The 19846-nt window shown below is 39.3% G+C and overlaps 1 protein-coding gene across 3 annotated transcripts in view; it reads left to right on the top strand.

Annotated features, from left to right (window-relative positions):
• Window positions 1-19846, top strand: part of smarcd3b (SWI/SNF related, matrix associated, actin dependent regulator of chromatin, subfamily d, member 3b) — a 46781-nt gene that overhangs the window by 15664 nt on the left and 11271 nt on the right. The window contains exons 1-3 of one of the 3 annotated variants that reach the window (XM_051899264.1): window positions 7884-8713; window positions 15896-16080; window positions 18666-18755. In XM_051899264.1, the coding sequence (XP_051755224.1) occupies window positions 8636-8713; window positions 15896-16080; window positions 18666-18755 (353 nt within the window). In that variant the 5' untranslated portion in view covers window positions 7884-8635. Of the gene's footprint in view, window positions 1-7883; window positions 8714-15895; window positions 16081-18665; window positions 18756-19846 lie in introns of those variants that run through there. The other 2 variants (XM_051899265.1, XM_051899266.1) reach the window with 2 other exon arrangements.

Genomic DNA, 19846 nt, shown 5'->3' with positions numbered 1-19846 from the left:
ACTGCACCCCCACTGTGACGCTCCACATTGTTTGCCTACACTGGGAAAATATCTCATTCATGGTGCAAAAAAGGACGGAGGCTTGCGGCCCTGCATCAACTATCATACTCTCAATTCACAAACCATTAAGTACTGCTATCCCCTTCCTCTGGTTCCTGCAGCCCTGGAGCAGCTTCTTTATCAGGCTGGACCTGCCTACAACCTCATTTGGATATGTGAGGGTGATGAATGGAAGACCACCTTTGTTACATCATCGGGCCACTATGAATATCAGGTTATGCCGTATAGTCTGGCCAACTCACCCTCCGTATTCCAAGGATTCATGAATGAGGTGTTACGGGAGTTCCTCCTTCGCTTCATCATTGTGTACATTGATGACATTCTGATATACTCCTGGAACCTTGGCAAACATCACCACCATGTTACGCAGGTCCTACAGAAGCTCCGGCTGAACCATCTGTACTTAAAATTAGAGAAATGCGAATTCCATCGAGACACCACTCACTTCCTGGGCTATGTCATCAGCGAGCACTGCATCCAGATGGACTGAACCAGAACTGGCCTCAACCATCCTCCGTTAAAGAACTTCAACGCTTCCTGGGTTTCGCTAACTTCAGCAAGATCAGTTCTCCACTAACCTCCATGCTCAGAAACCGGCCCAAGTCTCTGTCCTGGGAACCAGCTGCCATTAATGCTTTCCAACCTTTACAACTGAAGGAGGCCTTTTGCACTGCTCCTACTCTAGCATATCCCAATCCAGATCTTTTGTCGTGGAAGTTGATGCCTCCACCACAGGGGTAGGAGCGGTACTCGCTCAGCGGCAGGAGAAATCTCCCATTCTCCATCCATGTGCCTTCTATTCAAAGAAACTGTCCCCAGCGGAGCGTAACTATAACATTGGCAATCATGAGCTACTGGCTATCAAACTTTACCTGGAGGAGTAGAGGCATTGGCTGGAGGGAGCTAAGCATCCATTCAAGGTCATCACCAATCAAAGGAATCTGGAATCTTCACGAGGCTAAGAGGTTCAGTCCTAGACAAGTGCGCTGGGCACTCTTCTTCACTCGATTCAACTTTACTGTTACCTAAAGACCCGGCCATAAGAACCAGAAAGCTGATGCATTGTCACATCTATACTCACCAGAGACCAGTACAGCATCTCCCTAACGGATTCTCCCTCCAGCCATCATCGCTAGTCCCATCAATGTGTTTGCTAGAGAACCAAATTGCAGAGGCTAATTTATAAATTGACGGATTTATGTTCCAACGACGTTACGCCTTTCCCTCATGGACTCAGTTCATACATCTCTGGGATCTGGACACCCAGGCAGCCAGCAGACCCTCTTGCTCATCACCAACCACTTCTGGTGGCCCAGTATGACCCAGGATGTTGCTCAATACATCAGAGGATGCTCAGTTTGTACAATTTCCAGTGCCATTTACCTGAGGGTAAATTTGTCCTATTACCCATTCCTCGCCAGCTTTTGTCTCACATCGGAATCGATTTAATCTCTGATCTACCTCCTTCTGTATTGCACAGCTGTGTTCTAGTAGCTGTTGACCACTTTTCCAAAGCTCTGATCTACCTCCCTCTGAATCGCACAGCTGTGTTCTTGTAGCTGTTGACCGCTTTTCCAAAGCGTGTAAATTAATCCCCCTCAAGGGCTTGGCCTCTGCCATGGAGACTGCAGAAATGTTATTTCAGCATGTGTTTAGTCATTACAGGTTACCGGAGGATATTGTTTCCGATCGCGGTCCCCACTTTATTTCCAGAGTGTGGAAAACATTCTTCCGGTTACTAGGAGTCACAGTCAGTCTCTCCTCTGGCTATCATCAACAGACCAGTGACCAAATTGAGCATAACATCCAAGAGATTAGGAGGTGCCTGAGGTCATACTGTCACAGCCACCAGCACAGCTGGAGCCGCTACTTTCCTTGGGCCGAGTATGCTCAACTCCCTCTGTCAGTCCACCTCTGGGTTAACTCTGTTTCAATGCATACTCTGTAACCAGCGCCCCTGTTTCCCTGGTCAGGTGAGACTTCAGACTTTCCAGCTGTGAATCATTGATTCCAGGAGAGTGAGAGGGAATGGGACTCAGCTCATGTCCATCTGCAGAGGGCAGTATGGTGGCAAAAGAGCCAGGCCGATGCCAGAAGTGTGACACCCATTTACACTCCAGGACAGAAGGTCTGGCTCTCAACAAGGGACATCCGCCTTTGACTGCCCTGTCGCAAGCTGAGTCCCCGTTATATATAGGTCCATTTACCATCTAGAGGCAGATCAACGATGTTACTTACTGGTTAAACTTACCATCCCATTACCGCATCTCATCGACATTTCATGTCTCTCTGCTTAAGCCTTATACTGACTCTCTGGTTTCCTCTTCCTCAGGGTCTAGTGCTGCTGACGTACCACCTCCTCCTCCAGTGGAGTCCGAGGAAGGGCTCATCTACAAGGTCAATACCATCTTGGACTTTTGACAAAGGGGTGGCCGTCTCAAATACTATGTCGAGTAGGAGGGTTATGGCCCAGAGGAAAGATCGTGGGTTGCTCATGATGACATCCAGAACCCATCACTATTAGCGGATTTACACACCAGCCACCTGGATCGTCCCGCTCCAAGAGGGAGAGGGCATCCCCATCGTCGCACACCGCAGTCATCTGGAGCCGGAGAGGGGGGCTACTGTCATGGATTCAGTTACACCCTCAGCACCAGACCTCTCAACTCTACCCACTCATTCCCAGTCTCCTGAGTATCTAACCGGTTATACCTGCAACACTCATCAGGATTGCCTATAAATACCTTCACTCTGCCGCTTCATGTTGTCTGGTCTCGTTATCCACTACGGGGCAATAACCTGCCCGACTTCTACCTGTGCTACTTACCTGTCATCTGCCTGTCTTCAGTTAGTCATCTCCAGTCTGCTTCTTCATCTCGTCGGATCCAGCCAGCTCCTGCAAGAGAAAGAGACTTTATTATTATTAAGTGGTTATTGATGCTCAACTTCAGTGACTTACCTGTGTGCTTTGTCTTGTCTCCCCAATTGCCTGTTAATAAACATCCATTGGCTGATACCTTTGTGCTGTCCTCTTCTGTTGCTGACAAGCTGCAAAAACATAACTGTCTACTCAGTGCTGGGCAGTAAACCGGTTCATCCGGTTTCAATTTTGCGACCGATATGTATATTTCAAATACCGCCATACCAGCTCATTGCTGAAACAGCTGCTGTATCTATTCAATAGCCATGAAGAGCGCTATGTAGAGTGGATTGAGAGCAGACCTCAATTAACTGCATATCCTTCTTACACTAATGGTAATAACTTTATAACACAACAATAAATAACTCACAAAACTAACTCTCTTTAATACTGCAAATGCCATGTAGAGCATGTAGAGAAATATGATTTCCATGATGCAGAAAACACGGATGGAATCACAGAATCCAGTCACAAATGTACCTTACTGTATACAGCGGAACATCATTTGGCAATTTTTGGATAAATAAATCAAAAGTAGGGCTGTACAATGAATCAGGTATTGATACGGACTAATGTCTGTGAATATTAAAGCTCAAAAAGACTGCTTTTGAAATCTTAAGTCTGTATGTTCTGCCATGTCTGTGTGAATGAGCGCCGCAGTTTCGTCTACTACTACACGTACTGAAGCAAACGTGACTCTTGCCATGATTTCAGCGTCTGCTTTTTCCCTATATATGGACACATGATCTTCATCTGTAAATCTGCTCTAAGCGTCACTTCATTAACATTTCACTGTTTAATTGGATAAAACTATCGACATTTGTCGTATCATATACACACAGAAAGTCAAAGTTCTTCACGACAACCCGTCAAACTGTTGTACAGTAGAGTGTACATCAGTTATTAGTGATAATAATAATACTGTTTATTAAAACAAGCACAAACTTAAAGGTCTTCATTACAACCCGGCAAAATAAAAGTCTACCTTGAAATGATTACAGAAATTGCACAGTAAAAACGTACTTCTTATAATAAAAATTATTAATAATTAAATAATTAAAATAAACTTTTAAAGTAAATTGTTATCTTTATGAACTGATTTGATTACATTTTCTTACATTTTTTTAAAATTTGTATTAGTCCTTACAATGTTATATATTATATATTCCCTGACAGTAAAATAAGCCATAATAAAGGTCCAGTTAAAAAAAGCAATTGAAATGTATCTGACATTAAGAAAATAAGATTACATTTTATATAACATTTTAGAATAATTATGAAGAGAATTCAGTAGACAGAGTGATGGGCGGTTTGACCAAAAATCTGTATCACGTTGTTTTTAAAGATTCTGACGGGTGTGAAGGTTTTCTGAAATTAACAATGTCTTTGTAGCAAATCTCTAGTTTTGTTGTTTCAGATTTACTTGTGTTTTGTAATCCTTCTGTGATTTAAATATTATATTTGCCAGGTGTTTAAACTCAATAACTTCCTAGTATATTGCAGAAAATGTTGCAAATAACTGAGCTTGGCTGTTATTACATGCACTCTAATCCAGTATTAAGTATAATTTCCAGTATTATTCAGTCTTGGATGTTCGATTGCTCATGCTCATTCCCCCTCTTTTTACATTTGCGTTTACCTTTGCTGTCATCTAATGTGTACATAAAAAATGTGTTTTTCAAATTAATTGCTGTCTAACTCTCGGTATCTCAAACTGCCATACCCAAACGCATTGTTTACAGCCAGTTCTTGACAATAAGGGTTCACACTTGGCAGGTTTGATTTGATTAAAATGAACTCTGGTGCGATTGCTTACCTTGCATACAAGTGTGAACACACCCATAATGCCTCAGTGCTGTGGCACATTGATTAGAGTCAATAGTTTCATTGGGAGTCATATACAGACCTCTGCAGGAGAAACCTAAAACTGCAGCTTGAGGTCAAACTGTTCAACAGTCCCCAACAACAGACACACACACAATTCCTCCCCTTACCCCACATGAGTCCCCCACCCCCCTTTACCTCCCAGTCAATGGGACCTGAGCAGTTGGCAGAGCTGCAATGGGTAAAGGGAGACTTGGGGAGGCTCGAAGGGGTACTGAGACCTACACATCTTTTCAGCTCTCTGATGAGATGCTTTTGTAGAACTGCTTCCTGAAATGGGTTGATCAAAAGTGATCACAAGGGGTCACAATGTCACAGCAAAAGAAGCCTGTTTTTTTTTCTCTCAAACTTTTTCTCAAGACTAAAAGTATTTATTTATTTATTTATTTATTTAAAGTCAGAATTAGTCAGCATATCACTTCTTCTCTCATCTGACCACAAAATCACTTCCCACACCACACTTGGTCATTATTATGATTTTTGGCAGACTCTCTAGAGTTCTGACATGCTTTCATTTTGAGTAATTGTTTCCTTTGTGCCACTCTCCCATAAAGGCTCATGTTATGCAGAACTCTTGATATGTTTGACTGGTGCAGGTTCTCAGCTTCTCTATGGCATCGGTCACAATCTTCCCTCTTGTTAATGCAGAGTTTTGAGGAATGACCTTTTTAGACACTTTCTGATTATTCAACAAACAATGACTTGTATCCAAACACTTGGATATTTTTCCTAATTTAGGCATTTCAGTTATTTAATCTTCATATTCACAGCTCTCCTTCGGAATCATAGCTCTTAACTTTAGAGTTTTCAGCCAGACAATGTGGTAGTAATTTTGGTGATTCACAGTTTGAGGCCAGAAGTTTGTCAGTTATGTCCTTGTTAGGGCAATTCTTCTTCATCTGTGTAAACCTAAAGCTTCTGCCACACTGAATGCTTATGTAAACAACATATTTCAACTTTTTTTATTTTTAGTGTTGTTTTCAAATGTAAAAACAATGTTAACAATTGAATTTCAGTGTTAAGAAACAAAAATATCAGAGAAACCCCATTTTTGTCTATCCATCTGAAAACCCAAGCTCATTCTTAATGCAACCCGATCTCACGGTAATTCATACGTATTTTACAAGGTGGCTAATTCGTACAAATTCATACGTTTTTTGCTAAATCGTACTTATTATACGAGGTGCCAAATTCGTCTGAATTTGTACGAATAACCCCACCCCTAAACCTACCCATCACTGGGGTTTAGACAAATCGTATGAATTCGTACGACCTCACTCGTACGAATTCATACGATTTGTCTAAACTTTAGCCACCTCGTAAAATACGTATGAATTGGTTGTGAGATAGTGTTGCTTAATGCATTAGTTCTTAATGCAGTATTGAACAGTTTTACACTTCGAGTCAACATGAAACTGACCCTTTATACTTTTTTTCATAAATGTTTTGTTGTGCATGATTCATTTGTGAGTGTTATTCAGAAAAGTTTGTCTTGTAATATTTCATCAAAATTAATAACTTGCTTTGCCTTCAATATAAATTTTCTTTCTCAGGCTGTCACCAAGCCCTTTTTTCTTTTTTACCTCTTCCCTCCCATCACCTGCATTCATGTCTTGACATATGTTCCTAAAGCCTAAAAGGCTTCAGGTGTGAAGGTTTTTAGCTGTTATTTAGCACTTACTGCACAATGAGGTGGAAATAAAGGAGGATGGGAGATGACTAGTGGCTGGGAGGAAGTGTTGTGGCAGTTAAGCCTCTCCCTCAAAACTGTTTTCAGGGAACTGTGCCATTAATTTCAGCAAAGATTTATTTATCATTTAGTTTAAAAAATATTGATGAATCACGCAGCAACCAATGTTTATATTAGTGCTCAATAAATATGTTTTTTTCAGTGTTTAAATTATTATCCTCAATCCTAAATATGATTACAGACCATTATTTACTGTTGTAAAAATACATAGAGAAAACCTGACATTTTTCAAGGAAGGTGTCAAAAATCTGTTATGTTATGTCGATCAGTGTTTGATGTTTTGGCTGAGACATTTTAATAATTTCTAGTGAAACATAGGCTTGTTAGAAGTGCTAAATAATAACTAAAAGTAAATGTAATTACTTCCCAATGACCAAATAGTGGCAAAATATACCTACTAGAAACAGTTACTTTACTTCCCAGCTTTGAACATTTCCTAGAAACATTGAAACAGGGAAAATATGGTTAATATTTGTTATAGCTGGCTTGATCATTCACATGCTAGTCTACTCACACAGTGACAGAGTAGCTGGTTCAATTTCATTAGCTCTTCTTTGCTCTGTGCATATAGGCCTAGTCATTATTTAAGATAGCTAAGACATTTAAAAAAGAATAGCTGAATGGTAGGGATTTATTTTAATTCAGGCATCCTAAACAAATATTTACAGCAGCCAGCTCAGATTTGAAATTATGGGGAAAATCAGGTACAGATACATTTGAGGAACTGATTCATCAAATAAGGGGAAAAATAAAAAGAATGATAAAACAATTAAATCTAATCAGATTTATTACACACACAAGGAATTTGTCTTCATGAAGCTTCCAGTACACTCAAACAAACAAACAAAGAAACTATAGATAGATCGATAGATAGATCGATCTGTGTGTGTGTGTATTTTAGGTCATACTTTAGATTAGGGTACACAAATTCTCTATTAACTAGGAGTTTCCCCCTTAGTAAATTCCTAATTACTGCTTATTGATAGTAAGACAGTTATAGTGATTATGTTTAGGTGTGGGGTAGGGATGGGTTAAGGGATCTAGAATATGGTCATGCAGAATAAGGCATTAATATGTGCTTTAGAAGTACTAATGTACAGCCAATATGCTAGTAATATGTATGCTAATAAACAACTAATGAATAGTAAATGAACCTAATCTAAAATGTTACCTTATTTTTTATTTTTTAACTGTTCATCATTGATGGTGAGGAATGGCTTCGAAACCCACAGTGTAATCCATCAATATAACAAAATCCATCTGACTGACATGTCTCTCACAAAAATGGGAGATTGGGTAATCATTGCAAGTATTCATATTTAGTTGAGACGGACCATTATCAAGGTTAAAAAAAATCAGTCTTCAATGCTGTCTGAGCCAGTTTTATTTCCACTTCAGTCTAAAAACGGGCAGCTTTTCCTCACTGCTGCTGCTTTAAGGATCCTCCCTCCATTTTTTTTGAGAATGAGCAGTGTATTCCAAGCCTTGCTGGGTTTGACTGCAGCAAAGGACAGGAGAGCGAGCGAGAGCAGTCGTGAAGGCAGGGGAGGAGGGGTTTGGTTAGCGGCGAGACTAACTACACCGCAGCAGGGCTGTGAGCGACCAGTCAGTGAGCATTCCCTTATCTACCAATGGAATGCAACAGCTGCAGCAGCCTGTGAGCGTGTGTGCTTTTCAGTCAGCGTGTTTGTAAAAGGGGGAGGGAGGGACGGTCATGGTGGGCCAGCAGGAACCCCCCTGAAAGACCCCCAACTCTCAACCCCCCACGTTCTGTAGCAGCTGGGCTCCTGAAAGGCAGCTCAACCAAACGTAAGCGTGAGAGACACAGAGAAAGCAAGAGGCTCGACAGGGCAGCACACTCCGAGACACAGAGAGAGAGAGAGAGCAGAAAGTAAGGGAAGTGGAGCAGGGAGCCTCGGAGGGGGGTTGAGGAGGTGAGCGAAGGGTGAAAAGGAAGAGAGGCGAGGGAGAGGGAAAGACAAAAGAGAAGGAGAACCAGAGTGGAGGGAGACCAGAGGGAAATGGCTTCGGAGGAGACCGCTGGAGGAGCTCGCAAAGCCACCAAGAGCAAACTATTTGAGTTCCTCGTCCATGGAGTGGTACGTACCCTCTCGGCACATGTGTGTTTATGTGTGTGTGAGCGCAGCTACAGACACAGCCCATGCGTTTGAGTGATAGCGCTGAACGGTGTCCATGTGAAGGTTATTTCCAGTCCTCCGGATCCCGGCTCCGCGCCGCTCTTCTTTTTAAAGCGGAGACGGGGTGGGGAAGAGAGGCGAACGAGGGAGGTGAGTGTTTAAAAAAAAAAAAAAAGCGAGAAGGATCGGCAAATGCAAAAGAAAGGCCAAAGGTATAGCCACTTTGTCACTGGAGGCTGCATGCGTTTGGCAGCATGCCTAAGGTGACGAGCGCTTTCATTCAAAACACAAGCCACTCTCTGACTTAACACACTATTATTACAACTCCAAGAACACATCAAGTGCTTCACAGATTACATCTCCTATGTAGATTTGCGTGTCTGTTGTCATGTTGTTCATTAAAAATTCAAGCTAGTACTAGAGCTAAAGGATGTATTTGAAGCAGTAGTAAAGATTACTACTAATAATACTGCAACACGGACTGATGTTTCTCATGTGACACTATTAAAGGTTTGATGCAGAAGAGGCAATAAGGAGCCACTTATTGTCTGCACCTTTGTGTACATACAGTAGCGGTGTAATCTTTTATTTATGATTAGCAGGGCTTTGTCTAGCCAGAGCAGATCAATCTGAAGTGAAAAGCAGTTTGTAGTAAAGCGAGTGTAATGCGTAAAGCTGCATTCATATTATGCTTCTTGTGCTCTGTGTTTTTGTTCTGGTTATAATTTTTTGCTGTTTCTGTAAAGCGACTTTGGCTTTTGATCTACCTTAATGATACTTCTTTTACTACTATTAATAATAATAACAACAACAATTATTTATGAAATTATTATTACATTTACAGTATTACATACTTCATTGGTTAGTGTCTAGGATTTAATTTTTTTTTTTACCATTTCTTGTACTTGATTATTCAGGGTTTTTTTTATTATATTAATTAGACAATTCAACTACTGTGAGATATACACTACTGTTCAAAGGTTCAGACTCAGTAAGATTTTCTTGTTTTTTTAATAAATAAATTTTAAACATCCTGTTATTCAGAAAGGATGCATTAAATTTATCAAACATGACAGTAAAGACATTTTATAATGTTACAAAATATATCTATTGTAAATAAATGCTGTTTAAAAAAAATTCTATTCATCAAAAACATTGATCACGATTTCTAAGCAGCACAACTGTTTTCAACATTGGCAATAGTAAGAAATGTTTCTTGAGCAGCAAATCAGCATATTAGAATGATTTCTGAAGGATCATGTGACACTGAAGACTGGAGGATGCTGAAAATTCAGCTTTACCATCATGAATAAAGTATGTTTTAAAATATATCCAAATAAATAAATATCAAATAAGTATTTATTTAAATGGTAACAATAATTCACATTATTACTGTTTTACTATATTTGTGATCAAATAAATGCAGTTTTAAGGCTGGAATACACCACACGACTTTTGTCCTGATTTATTGGACAAGTTGACACTAGCTGCCGAAAGTCAGAGGCAGATTTGAGGTGACAGATTTCATAGAAAATTGCGTAGTATATGATGGTCACAGACACCGATTTTTTTTAGCTTAATACTATGATTCTATCCAGTCAGATGACATCACACATGTTTGATATTTTGAACTGATTTTAGAACACATATTGTTTTCATTTGTCACTTGTCTCCTAGCAACAAGGCACATGTTTCTGCGTGAGTTTGTTGTGTTCGGAACGACTTGAAAGTCTGGTAGTGTGTGATCCTCAGTCATTTATTGTATGATGCCCAGTTTTCACTTTTTAACTATTTACAAACTCTGCAAATGTATGATGAATAGTGTTTTAAAATCTGTTCAGATGTAGTGTATTCCAGCCTTTAGCGAGCAAGAGACTTCTGTCAAAAACTTTTAAACTGTAGTGTATGTGATGACTTGAGTTCTTTATGGTTTAATAGTTAATTCTGGCATGCGATATGTTTTATAATTTATTTTCTAAGAGAACACTTTTGTTACTTGCAGTAATAATCTTGCTTTGCTTCATAAACAACCTTTTGCTCGCTGCTTGCCTCAGTTCTTCATAGAGTTGCTTTAACTTTTTACACATAAGGCCGAGTTTGGATGATGAATGAAGAAAATGGTGGTGTTGCCTCTGCAGACTAATTAACCTTGGCGAAGCACTGATTGTTCCTGGGCAAATGTTTCCCGCTCCTTATTTTGGCTTCCTCTCCTTTTATGTCCTCTCTTATGCCTGTGTTGTTCTCCTCTGCTTCTCCTATGTTTCTTTCTAGACTCATGAGTAATTTGGATTACCTCAGCCTGACCTTTGCTATTGTTCACCTTGCTGCTTCTGTGCTGCACTCCTGTCTGAAGCCTGTCATGTGCAAGTTATACTGAATATTCTTTGTTACATGACAGTTTGTTTGACCACAGCTTGAGCTTCAAGAATGTGGTGGTTCAGCCTTGTTCCCAAGGCAAGGAACAGTATGTGCACATCAAGGTTTGCAGTTAAGTTACAGTTTGAACAACTTCTAGTATGAGTGAAATTAATTCACAAAGTTTATTTTGTGTGGAAGGAAATCCGTGGCCGATTATGTACAGTGTCTTTTGCCGTCTCTTGTTTGAATTTTCTAAATCAGTGTATTTGAAATGTTTGTCTCTCTGTGTTAAATCGCATGTGCTTGGGCGATGACTTGTTGTTAGTTTTATGTATATTCTGTCTCAGTTCTTATTTTCTTTTTGATTTCTTCCAGACGCTTAGTTTTGGCTCAATGTCGAGTTTATATTAGGTGTCACAGTATCAGTGTTTCACTAATACACATTACTGGTAATCTGTTATTAACTCTTTCTCTCTCAGACAAAAAATAAAATGTGCAGTCTTGGTTAATGACAGACTCAGTCTTACTGTGTAACTGTGTGGATAAATAAAGATGACCTACAGGTCATTTCACTCTAGGAGCGGAAACTTTCATTCCAGTTCACTTTAAACAAAGAAAACTTACTACCATGGTGTAGTAAGTGAGATGAGAATGGTGTTTTTACCTGTTAAGTTTTAGCAAAACAAAAACCACTATGACTTTTACCCCATTTTGTTTGTTGCTTCAAAGAACAATCATATTGTGAAACATTGCAATGATTTTGAAACTATCAGAAGAACTAAATGTAAAAATTGAATCTTTCATTTATATGTAACATGTATAGTCAGTTTTGTGTTTCCTGTGCTGGTTTGTCTCCGTGGTCATTGATTAAGTTATGCAGGTGTTTCTTTTTGCGTTAATGATCTCTGTCTGTATATAAGCCCTCAGTTCATTCTGTTCTTTGTTCCGTTTCATCAATGTCTGAGTTTAACGTAGTTGTGTGTCGTGTTTTCTCCGAGTGTTCTGTTATGATTTAATAAAGACTGTTTATTTTTGGATTCTCTAGCGTTGTGCACTTCTGTGCAACCACACTGCGTGACAATATGTTTGCATGCACTAATTATCATCAGTCTGTATGAATCCAATACAATTTCAGATTCTGAAAGTTATGTTTATATAAACCCTAAACTTTGCAATCAGATTCACATATTCGTTTACATGTATTCTGAAAGAAAGAAAAAATCATGCGCATGCGCAGTACCCAGTTGCCTCGTTCAGAAATGGAGAAAGCCACCGCAAAGATGTAACTATCGTGAGCATAATTTCCATTTTGCCTTGATGACGTTTTAAAAATGTTATATTTCAGAAATATATTACTATAAAATACCACTCTCCTTCACTGACCAGTTCGTAAGACATCAACAAACATTCAAGGGCTTACATGGCTAAAATTTTCCTTTTCAACCCCTTTCAGTCAGATCAAAATTTAATTCAAATCGAGCTCAGTCGGACTGAGTTGTTTACTTGAAGGTTTTCAGTCCTATTATAAACTGACTTTGGATACATATAAATGTAACTAATATAAATATCTGCAGTAACTCGTAGAAGGCACAGGAGTGAAGTAATGTAGTTATGGACATCTATCTGATCAGATGTCTGTGCACTGCGCAGTTATCATATTAACAGCAAGCAAAGAAAACTCCAGAGGGACGTGCATGTTTTTGTGCAAAAAGTTGTTTATCAGCAGGAATCGGGCAGAAGTGCTCATCAGTCAAAGCTGATTGACAGCTCAAACACCGCCAGTCTCTCTGAAGTGCAAATCCATGTGGTGTGACTGCTGGAAAATATTCCAAATAAAATGTTTTCCTTCCTACCTGCATCCAAATTTATATTCAAAGAGGTTTGTGAACAAAGCAGCGACTAAGAGAGAGACAGCAAAGGACAGTAATTGTTTAAACTATTTTAAGTGGTACATTTCAGGACTATTGAAATGTTCAGGGTTTTTTTTTACTCTGTTTATGTGTGTACTCGTTACTCTAATATCAAGAGGAATCTGATGAAAGGCTCTTTTATCCCTCTCTATCCATTAAGCATGATCATTTCTCCTGCTGGTCAGTTTTTCCTGTGTTCATGTGAGCATAAGACAGCTCAACAGCAAACACACAGTTGAAAGCATCTGGCAACACATCAGACAGAGAGACAAAGAAAGTGTTTAGCTGCAGCATTCAGGGAATAACAGAAATGTTACACCTGCAAGCGTGTGGCCTTATCAAATGCTAAATATCTCATTGTAAGTCATTGTCTTTCATTACCTTGCAACTCAATGCTCCCTGCACAGTCTGCTCTTATTTCACAATAGTCTAGAGTTCACTTCATCTGTCTCCTGACCTGCAGACATAACAGAGCTCAAGCCCATGTGAGGTACATCATTAGTAGGTACATCACAGTCACTTCCTTTGTGTAAATTAAACACAAAACCATCTAAAATCAGCAGTTAGTTACTCTCACACATTTGTTCCACATTCCACATCTGCAGCAGTTCAATGCCAACCCTTTCTGTTTAACTGAAGTGCAAAGATGTTTCTCACAACATAGCCACATGGTGAGAAAGTAATAGTGTTTAACATAACTATGCCATAGGATTCATTCACACCATTAGGAATGGTGCTTGATGGATTCAGATCTTCTCCAGTGGTTCTTTGACTTTGGCGGCTTTATAGAATGCTGTTTAATGCTGTTGAGCAGCACTTCATAAATCAGATGTGGTTAGTGAATTATGTGTTCTAAGAAATGATTTTTCAGCCATATACAATAATGCTGATGTAATGAACCTTCACTAAGCTCTGTCCTTCTCGGTTACTGTTGCTACAGTAACTCAGAAGTTCCCATAGAACATCCCATAAGAATGAACTGGAGATTTTCATTAATTTTTTTTTTTAAATTATGCTCATCAATTGGTAAAATGTTTAGTTTGCCATTTTTCTTTAAAGAAATTGTTAAATTATGTAGTAACATAAGTCACAACTTTCGAGACTCGGAATTTGAAGAAAAGGCTTCTCACGGTCAAATGAAAAGATTAAAACCTCCTTTGATAATAAATGCAAGTGATAACAACATTGGTGTAAAGTGAATTTGATTTGGTTGGGTTATTTTGGTATGGTTCATAAGCTTTTTCGGATTTATTCTGACACATCTCTTGCAAAAGTAGATGAAACTGAAAATAGGTGAAGAATTATGTTTTGGATGAGAAATTATTGTGTAATACAAAACTATTGAATATTGAACTTTTGAAATTATGCTTTGTGATACATCAGTGCATTTTTACACTTGATTTTCCCCTGAAATGCAGTTCTGTCCTGCTTTCTGAGTTTCAGTGTTTTGTCATTATATCATCTTTTTCTTCTCTTTCATCTGTTCCCTCAACATCTCTTTGTTTGATATGGCTTCAGTTATTCTCATTGAACTCATTTTCCTCATTATGACTTCGACAAAGAGTGTACACTTTTGTCTATTTTTGTCTGATTGAAGTTTCTCTTGCCTGTTCTTTTGACCACTCTATGTATTTTGTGCTTTTTTCTGTCACTCCAAGCCATACCTTTGACATGCTCTCAAATTGCCTGTCCAATTTTACTGCCAGCACCACGATCCTAACCCTGTGTTGTCTTTTTTCTTAGTAAAGAAAATCCTGCCTTGCTTTCATTAACCTATCACTACCACGTCTGTCTAATTGGCTGGTTCTTCTTGATGTAGGGTATAGATGTCTATTATCATAGGGATCTTTCTCTTTCATCCATCAGTTATATTCATCCCTCAATTCCTGCGCACCCATCATGTCTGTCACTTTCAATAATGTATGTATATATATGTAAGGGATAATCCATGGCTAGCTGTGCATTAAACGATTATAATGCACAACGTGGAGGCAACTAAAAGTGGCGGGGCAGCGTTGACAAGAAGATTCTACACTCCTGAATGTTTCTGTCTGTGTGCAGCGCGATTTCCAATCTCTGTGTGCGAGTGATGTGTGTGCTTTAATCAAAGTTAAGCTTACTTGTAACTACCTGTGCATTAAACAGTTTTAATGCACACCTTTCAGCCAATGAATGGAGTATTCAGACAGACCGTGGTGGTATATACATGCACGCCACCACAGTCTGTCTATATTGACCTGCTCAATTTAATAGTGATCCTACTAATCTAGAGCTCTCATTTCCTGTTATGTCAATTACAGTACTTTAAGTTGTTTTATTTTACAACAATTAAAACCATGCCTCATTCTAATGTAATTGGAGTAATAACTTAACTAATGCAATGAAATTGCATTTAAAAGATAAAATATCATGAGTTTGTATTAGAAAAAGTTGAAACACACACCATCTGTTCTCGGGGAGACATTTATGTGTGACAAGACTATGGGTTTACTCTTTCAGAGACATTTGTTCACCATCCTGAGCTCTTGTACGTGTGACCTGTTGTCTCTGGTGTCACAAGTGTTGAGTAGGTTGTGCATGAATTGTCTGTGCAGTTGCTTCTGCTATTATAGCAGGCAACAGCTGCTTATGTACTAGTCAGTTATACTACGCTGAACAGACCCTATATTGATAGATATTTAAATCTTCACCTCACTTTAAACTTTAAATAAAAACATGTGCACATATTATTTTCATGTAAATTATTTTAAAATTATCAATATTCTGATTCACTCTATACTATATCTGTAAACTCTTGTTTCAAAGTCTGTTAATCATGTTCATTTTCTCACCCTCAGTTTCTTATGTCCATCTTTTGGTTGTCACCTTTTTTCAGCGGCCTGGCATGCCATCAGGAGCACGAATGCCTCATCAGGGGGCCCCAATGGGGCCTCCAGGGCCACCGTATGGAGGGAACACCGCTGTCCGGCCTGGACTTACCAATCAGAACATGGAGGCCAGTCGTAAACGTCCCGCTCCTTCACAGCAGCAGCAGCAGGCCGTACAGAATCGAAACAGGAAGTGAGTATAATATGACATATACTAATGATCAGGAACCCACATAAAAATAAGAGGATGATATCATAACAGGAACATAATGTAGGTTGTAGACTTATGTAGGCTTTTAAAATTGTGAACCCCTGTTGAAGCAGCAATGCGTTCACTACATATAAGAACTGACAGGTTTGAGTCCGACCTCCTCCCGTTCCTTTCTCCCTCCACTATCATATGAATAAAGAATTGAAAGAGAATAAAATCATTAACCCATTAATTTTTAATCCTGAGTTAACATCATTCTAGATTATCCTGGCAAAAGCAATAATAACCCCATTTTGGAGCAGTAATCCCCGTTAAAAAAGCAGTGCTCACCCCTTTTTAACAATACAAATGTGAAAGGCTAATTTAAGGGATAGTTGACCCAAATAGTTTGTCCTGATTAATTCACCCTCATGTCATTCCAAACCTGTAGGACTTCCTTTCCTATGTGGAGCATAAAAGAACATTTTGAAGAATGTTGGGAACCAAACATTTTGGTGACCATTGACTTCCATTGTATGGGCAAAAAAACAAACAAACACTAAGACATTTTTCAGAATATCTTCATAGAAGAAAGTCATGCAGGTTTGAATGGACATAAGGGTGAGTAAATAATGACAGATTGTTCATTTTTGGCAAACATTCACTTTAACCTAGGGTTAAGATTAGCATGGAAAAAAGACATTAAAGGTGTGTCAGTGTGCCTTGAGTTTGGAAGGTCTTCAATACTAGACAACACTCTTGTATGAACCCCAGTACACTGTCACTGTATTCCTACAATCTATAGTACAGACACACTGTTCAATACAGCCAGAGCTGAATTGGTTTTGATTGAGTTTGTCGATTGTCTCTGTTGCATTGATGGTTGGATGGGAAGATGTGTTTCTTCCTCTGACAAGAACTCAATTCTGTATGTTTCAAGAGAATGGCCTGATCCTGGCTGGCATGAGTTTTGATCTCTGTACATGCAGCTTAGTGTGAAGCAAAAGTATTTACATTTTTATATATATATAGCAAACAGCTCTTAAAAAGGAAGTGATTATGACTGTATTGATGTAGATTTCATGATTTTTTTCCCTAGTTTTACACTATGTCCTAACCAGGTGCAAAGTGATAAAAAAAGCTTCTTTTTCATGTAAAGTTTTTGTCCTAACTGACCACAACAAGCAACAGGACATGTTGTCTCTTACTTGATTTCTATTTGGTTGTTAAGTCAGACACCACACATCACAGTTCCCAGGCCCAAACGCTTCTTCAGATCCCAAAAGCAAACAACAAACAGTGCTAATATACACTCAAGCTGTGCTGTAGTACTACTGAAAAATAATGATCCTAACCTTTATCTCGACACCAAAATCCCAGTTGGCCAGACAGTGATTCATCTTTTCTGAATCGTTCAAATATTGGCGTCCAGGACACGGTGAACCCAGAAACTGTAGTGTACACCGTAGGTTTTTAAAAGCTTTACTTAAATGTGTGCTATAAACAGTGCTCAAACGGCTGTTGAAATGGTATTCTAAGTTGAAACGGAGTAGAGGCCTCGACCCAAAAACGGTATTATCGGAATTAACTTAACTAGTGAATTTCAGTGGTGGTGTGCGGGGTAGCTCCGCCCACAGTGAAATCTCATTGCTTCAAATTTTCTCTCCATGTAGAGTAGCTGTAAATTAGACATCGACATAATCTTCTGTTTGTTTTTAATTGCATCATGTCACTGAGCAGTTTCACATCGACTGTGGAGAAATAAATTGCCTGTTGCTGGAAACTGATTAAGGCATTGTGTTATTCTCATCACTCTCATTTTGCATCTTTCTTATTAGGATGTTTATTTCTTCTGATTTCATTTGCACTCTTTGTTCTTGGTTGCCATTTGTTGGCTGTTTTTGTATCAGAAGATTGATCCAATATGGCCCAATATGGTCCTTTCTTGTAAATCTCTGAAAATTCCCAAGTGTTTTAAATGGGGTCATTCTGTGGTCTTGTATCACAAATCTCTGTGACATGTCTTAGTTTGGGCAGTGGCGGTTGTTTAGTTGCAGTTAATCTGATCTGTGGAGTCTTCAGTCTGCTGGCCAACCACTGACTGTGCTGTTGTGACAGAAAGGGGCCACTCACTGAGAAATATTTTATATAATACTTGTTTCGTCATTTCTCTCTCTCTCTCTCTCTCTCTCTCTCTCTCTCTCTCTCTCTCTCTCTCTCTCTCTCTCTCTCTCTCCCTCTGTTTCTGTTGTGTCTTCTCTGACTCAGCTCCATTGATTCACATACTTGCTCATTCTGTCTGTCGACCTTGTCTGACACATTAGTGTAACATTATCTTGTATTGCTACAACCCTCCTGTCTCACATCAGACTAATCAATGCAATAGTGTGTGTGTGTGTGTGTGTGTAATGACCACACATGGCATATCAGATCCTTTTTCCTCTAGTTCTGCTGTTTATTTTTGCAACTCCCATGTCTGTTTTGTGTATTCAGCTTTTTTAATGTGTCGACAACATATACAGCAATTCTTGACTTGCACACAAACACACTCAGTACCCTCTAATGAAGGACCCTTCGAATGCCATCAGGAAGCCTGTGGGATTTCCTGGACCAAATGAGATGCCAGGGAGGCAGATGGACATGAGAGAGGCCCAATCAGATCCCACACTCGGATCAAAGTAGGAGTTTATTCTGCTGCATGATGGATTCACACGTTTTGATCCCACCCTTGTCCCGAGCCTTGACCCCTTTACCCCGGCACATCTTGTCTCCAGAGACATTTCCCTAACAAGGATTTCCCCCCTCACTTCTGATTTACCACAAGCTTGATGTTTGATGGTTATTGTCAAAGATTATTCCTTCATACAGCAATGTTTGATGATTCAGTTGCAGATCGGCTGATGTCAGTCTGTTCGATCTAACCTGACATTTGAGTCAAAAAATATTAAAGATTTAATGTTATTAAATACTTTGCTGAATTTGGCATGGATGTGCTTGCATGTCCTGTTGCATGGCATGATGGCAGATGTAGTATGTGAGAGCTTGTTTTACACTTCAGTGTAAAGCGTCATCTCTAAATGTTTTCACAAATAACTAAATATGTATTAATAAGTCTGGCCGACTGAGTTGTGCATTTTTTAGTTAATGGGATAAATATAATGAGCTGGTGAAAAAAACAAAAGTGTGCTAATAATTTTTTTTTTTTTTTTTTTTTACTTTTACTAAAAACTCTAATAAGCTAGCAAGTTCTACCCAGAGATTCATTGTGGAATGACAAAAATTGTACATGGTGATCGTTTTCCCTGATCTCACAGTGTTTGTACTTATAGGTTTTGTTTTGGTGATTGTTACCTGTATGGATCCTGCTTTTGAGTGTACAAAACACCAAAACGACGTTACTTTTTGTGCTCAAATAAATAGGAGAGCATTCATATATGAGCACAAGTATACTTGCATACAACACAGTCATATATTGACACACCTGTCTGCACAACACGGGCTGGTCCTGTGGACCTCTGATGCTATCCGAGCTTCAACTTGTGCAAGTTTAAGCAGTAACGATTCTATTTGTTTCTAGTAACGTCCTCTGTGCCAATGGTTGCCAGCACCATCTGGGCTGGCGAGGCACACACACACACTCCCACACCGGTTTTCCCGCATCCTGGACCAGCCCCAGAATTTTAGCAGATGTCCCGGGTGCTCCACTGTCAGTCTCCATAGTAACATCTTGGTTTTTTTTCTGCCTTTCCTCTCCATTTCCCCTTTCTCC

Source organism: Ctenopharyngodon idella, chromosome 7 (genome assembly GCF_019924925.1).
Source record: "Ctenopharyngodon idella isolate HZGC_01 chromosome 7, HZGC01, whole genome shotgun sequence".
In the NCBI taxonomy this organism is placed as follows: domain Eukaryota; kingdom Metazoa; phylum Chordata; class Actinopteri; order Cypriniformes; family Xenocyprididae; genus Ctenopharyngodon; species Ctenopharyngodon idella.
Note: the sequence above shows the minus strand (reverse complement) of the source record. Positions and strands in the feature narration are given on the sequence as shown.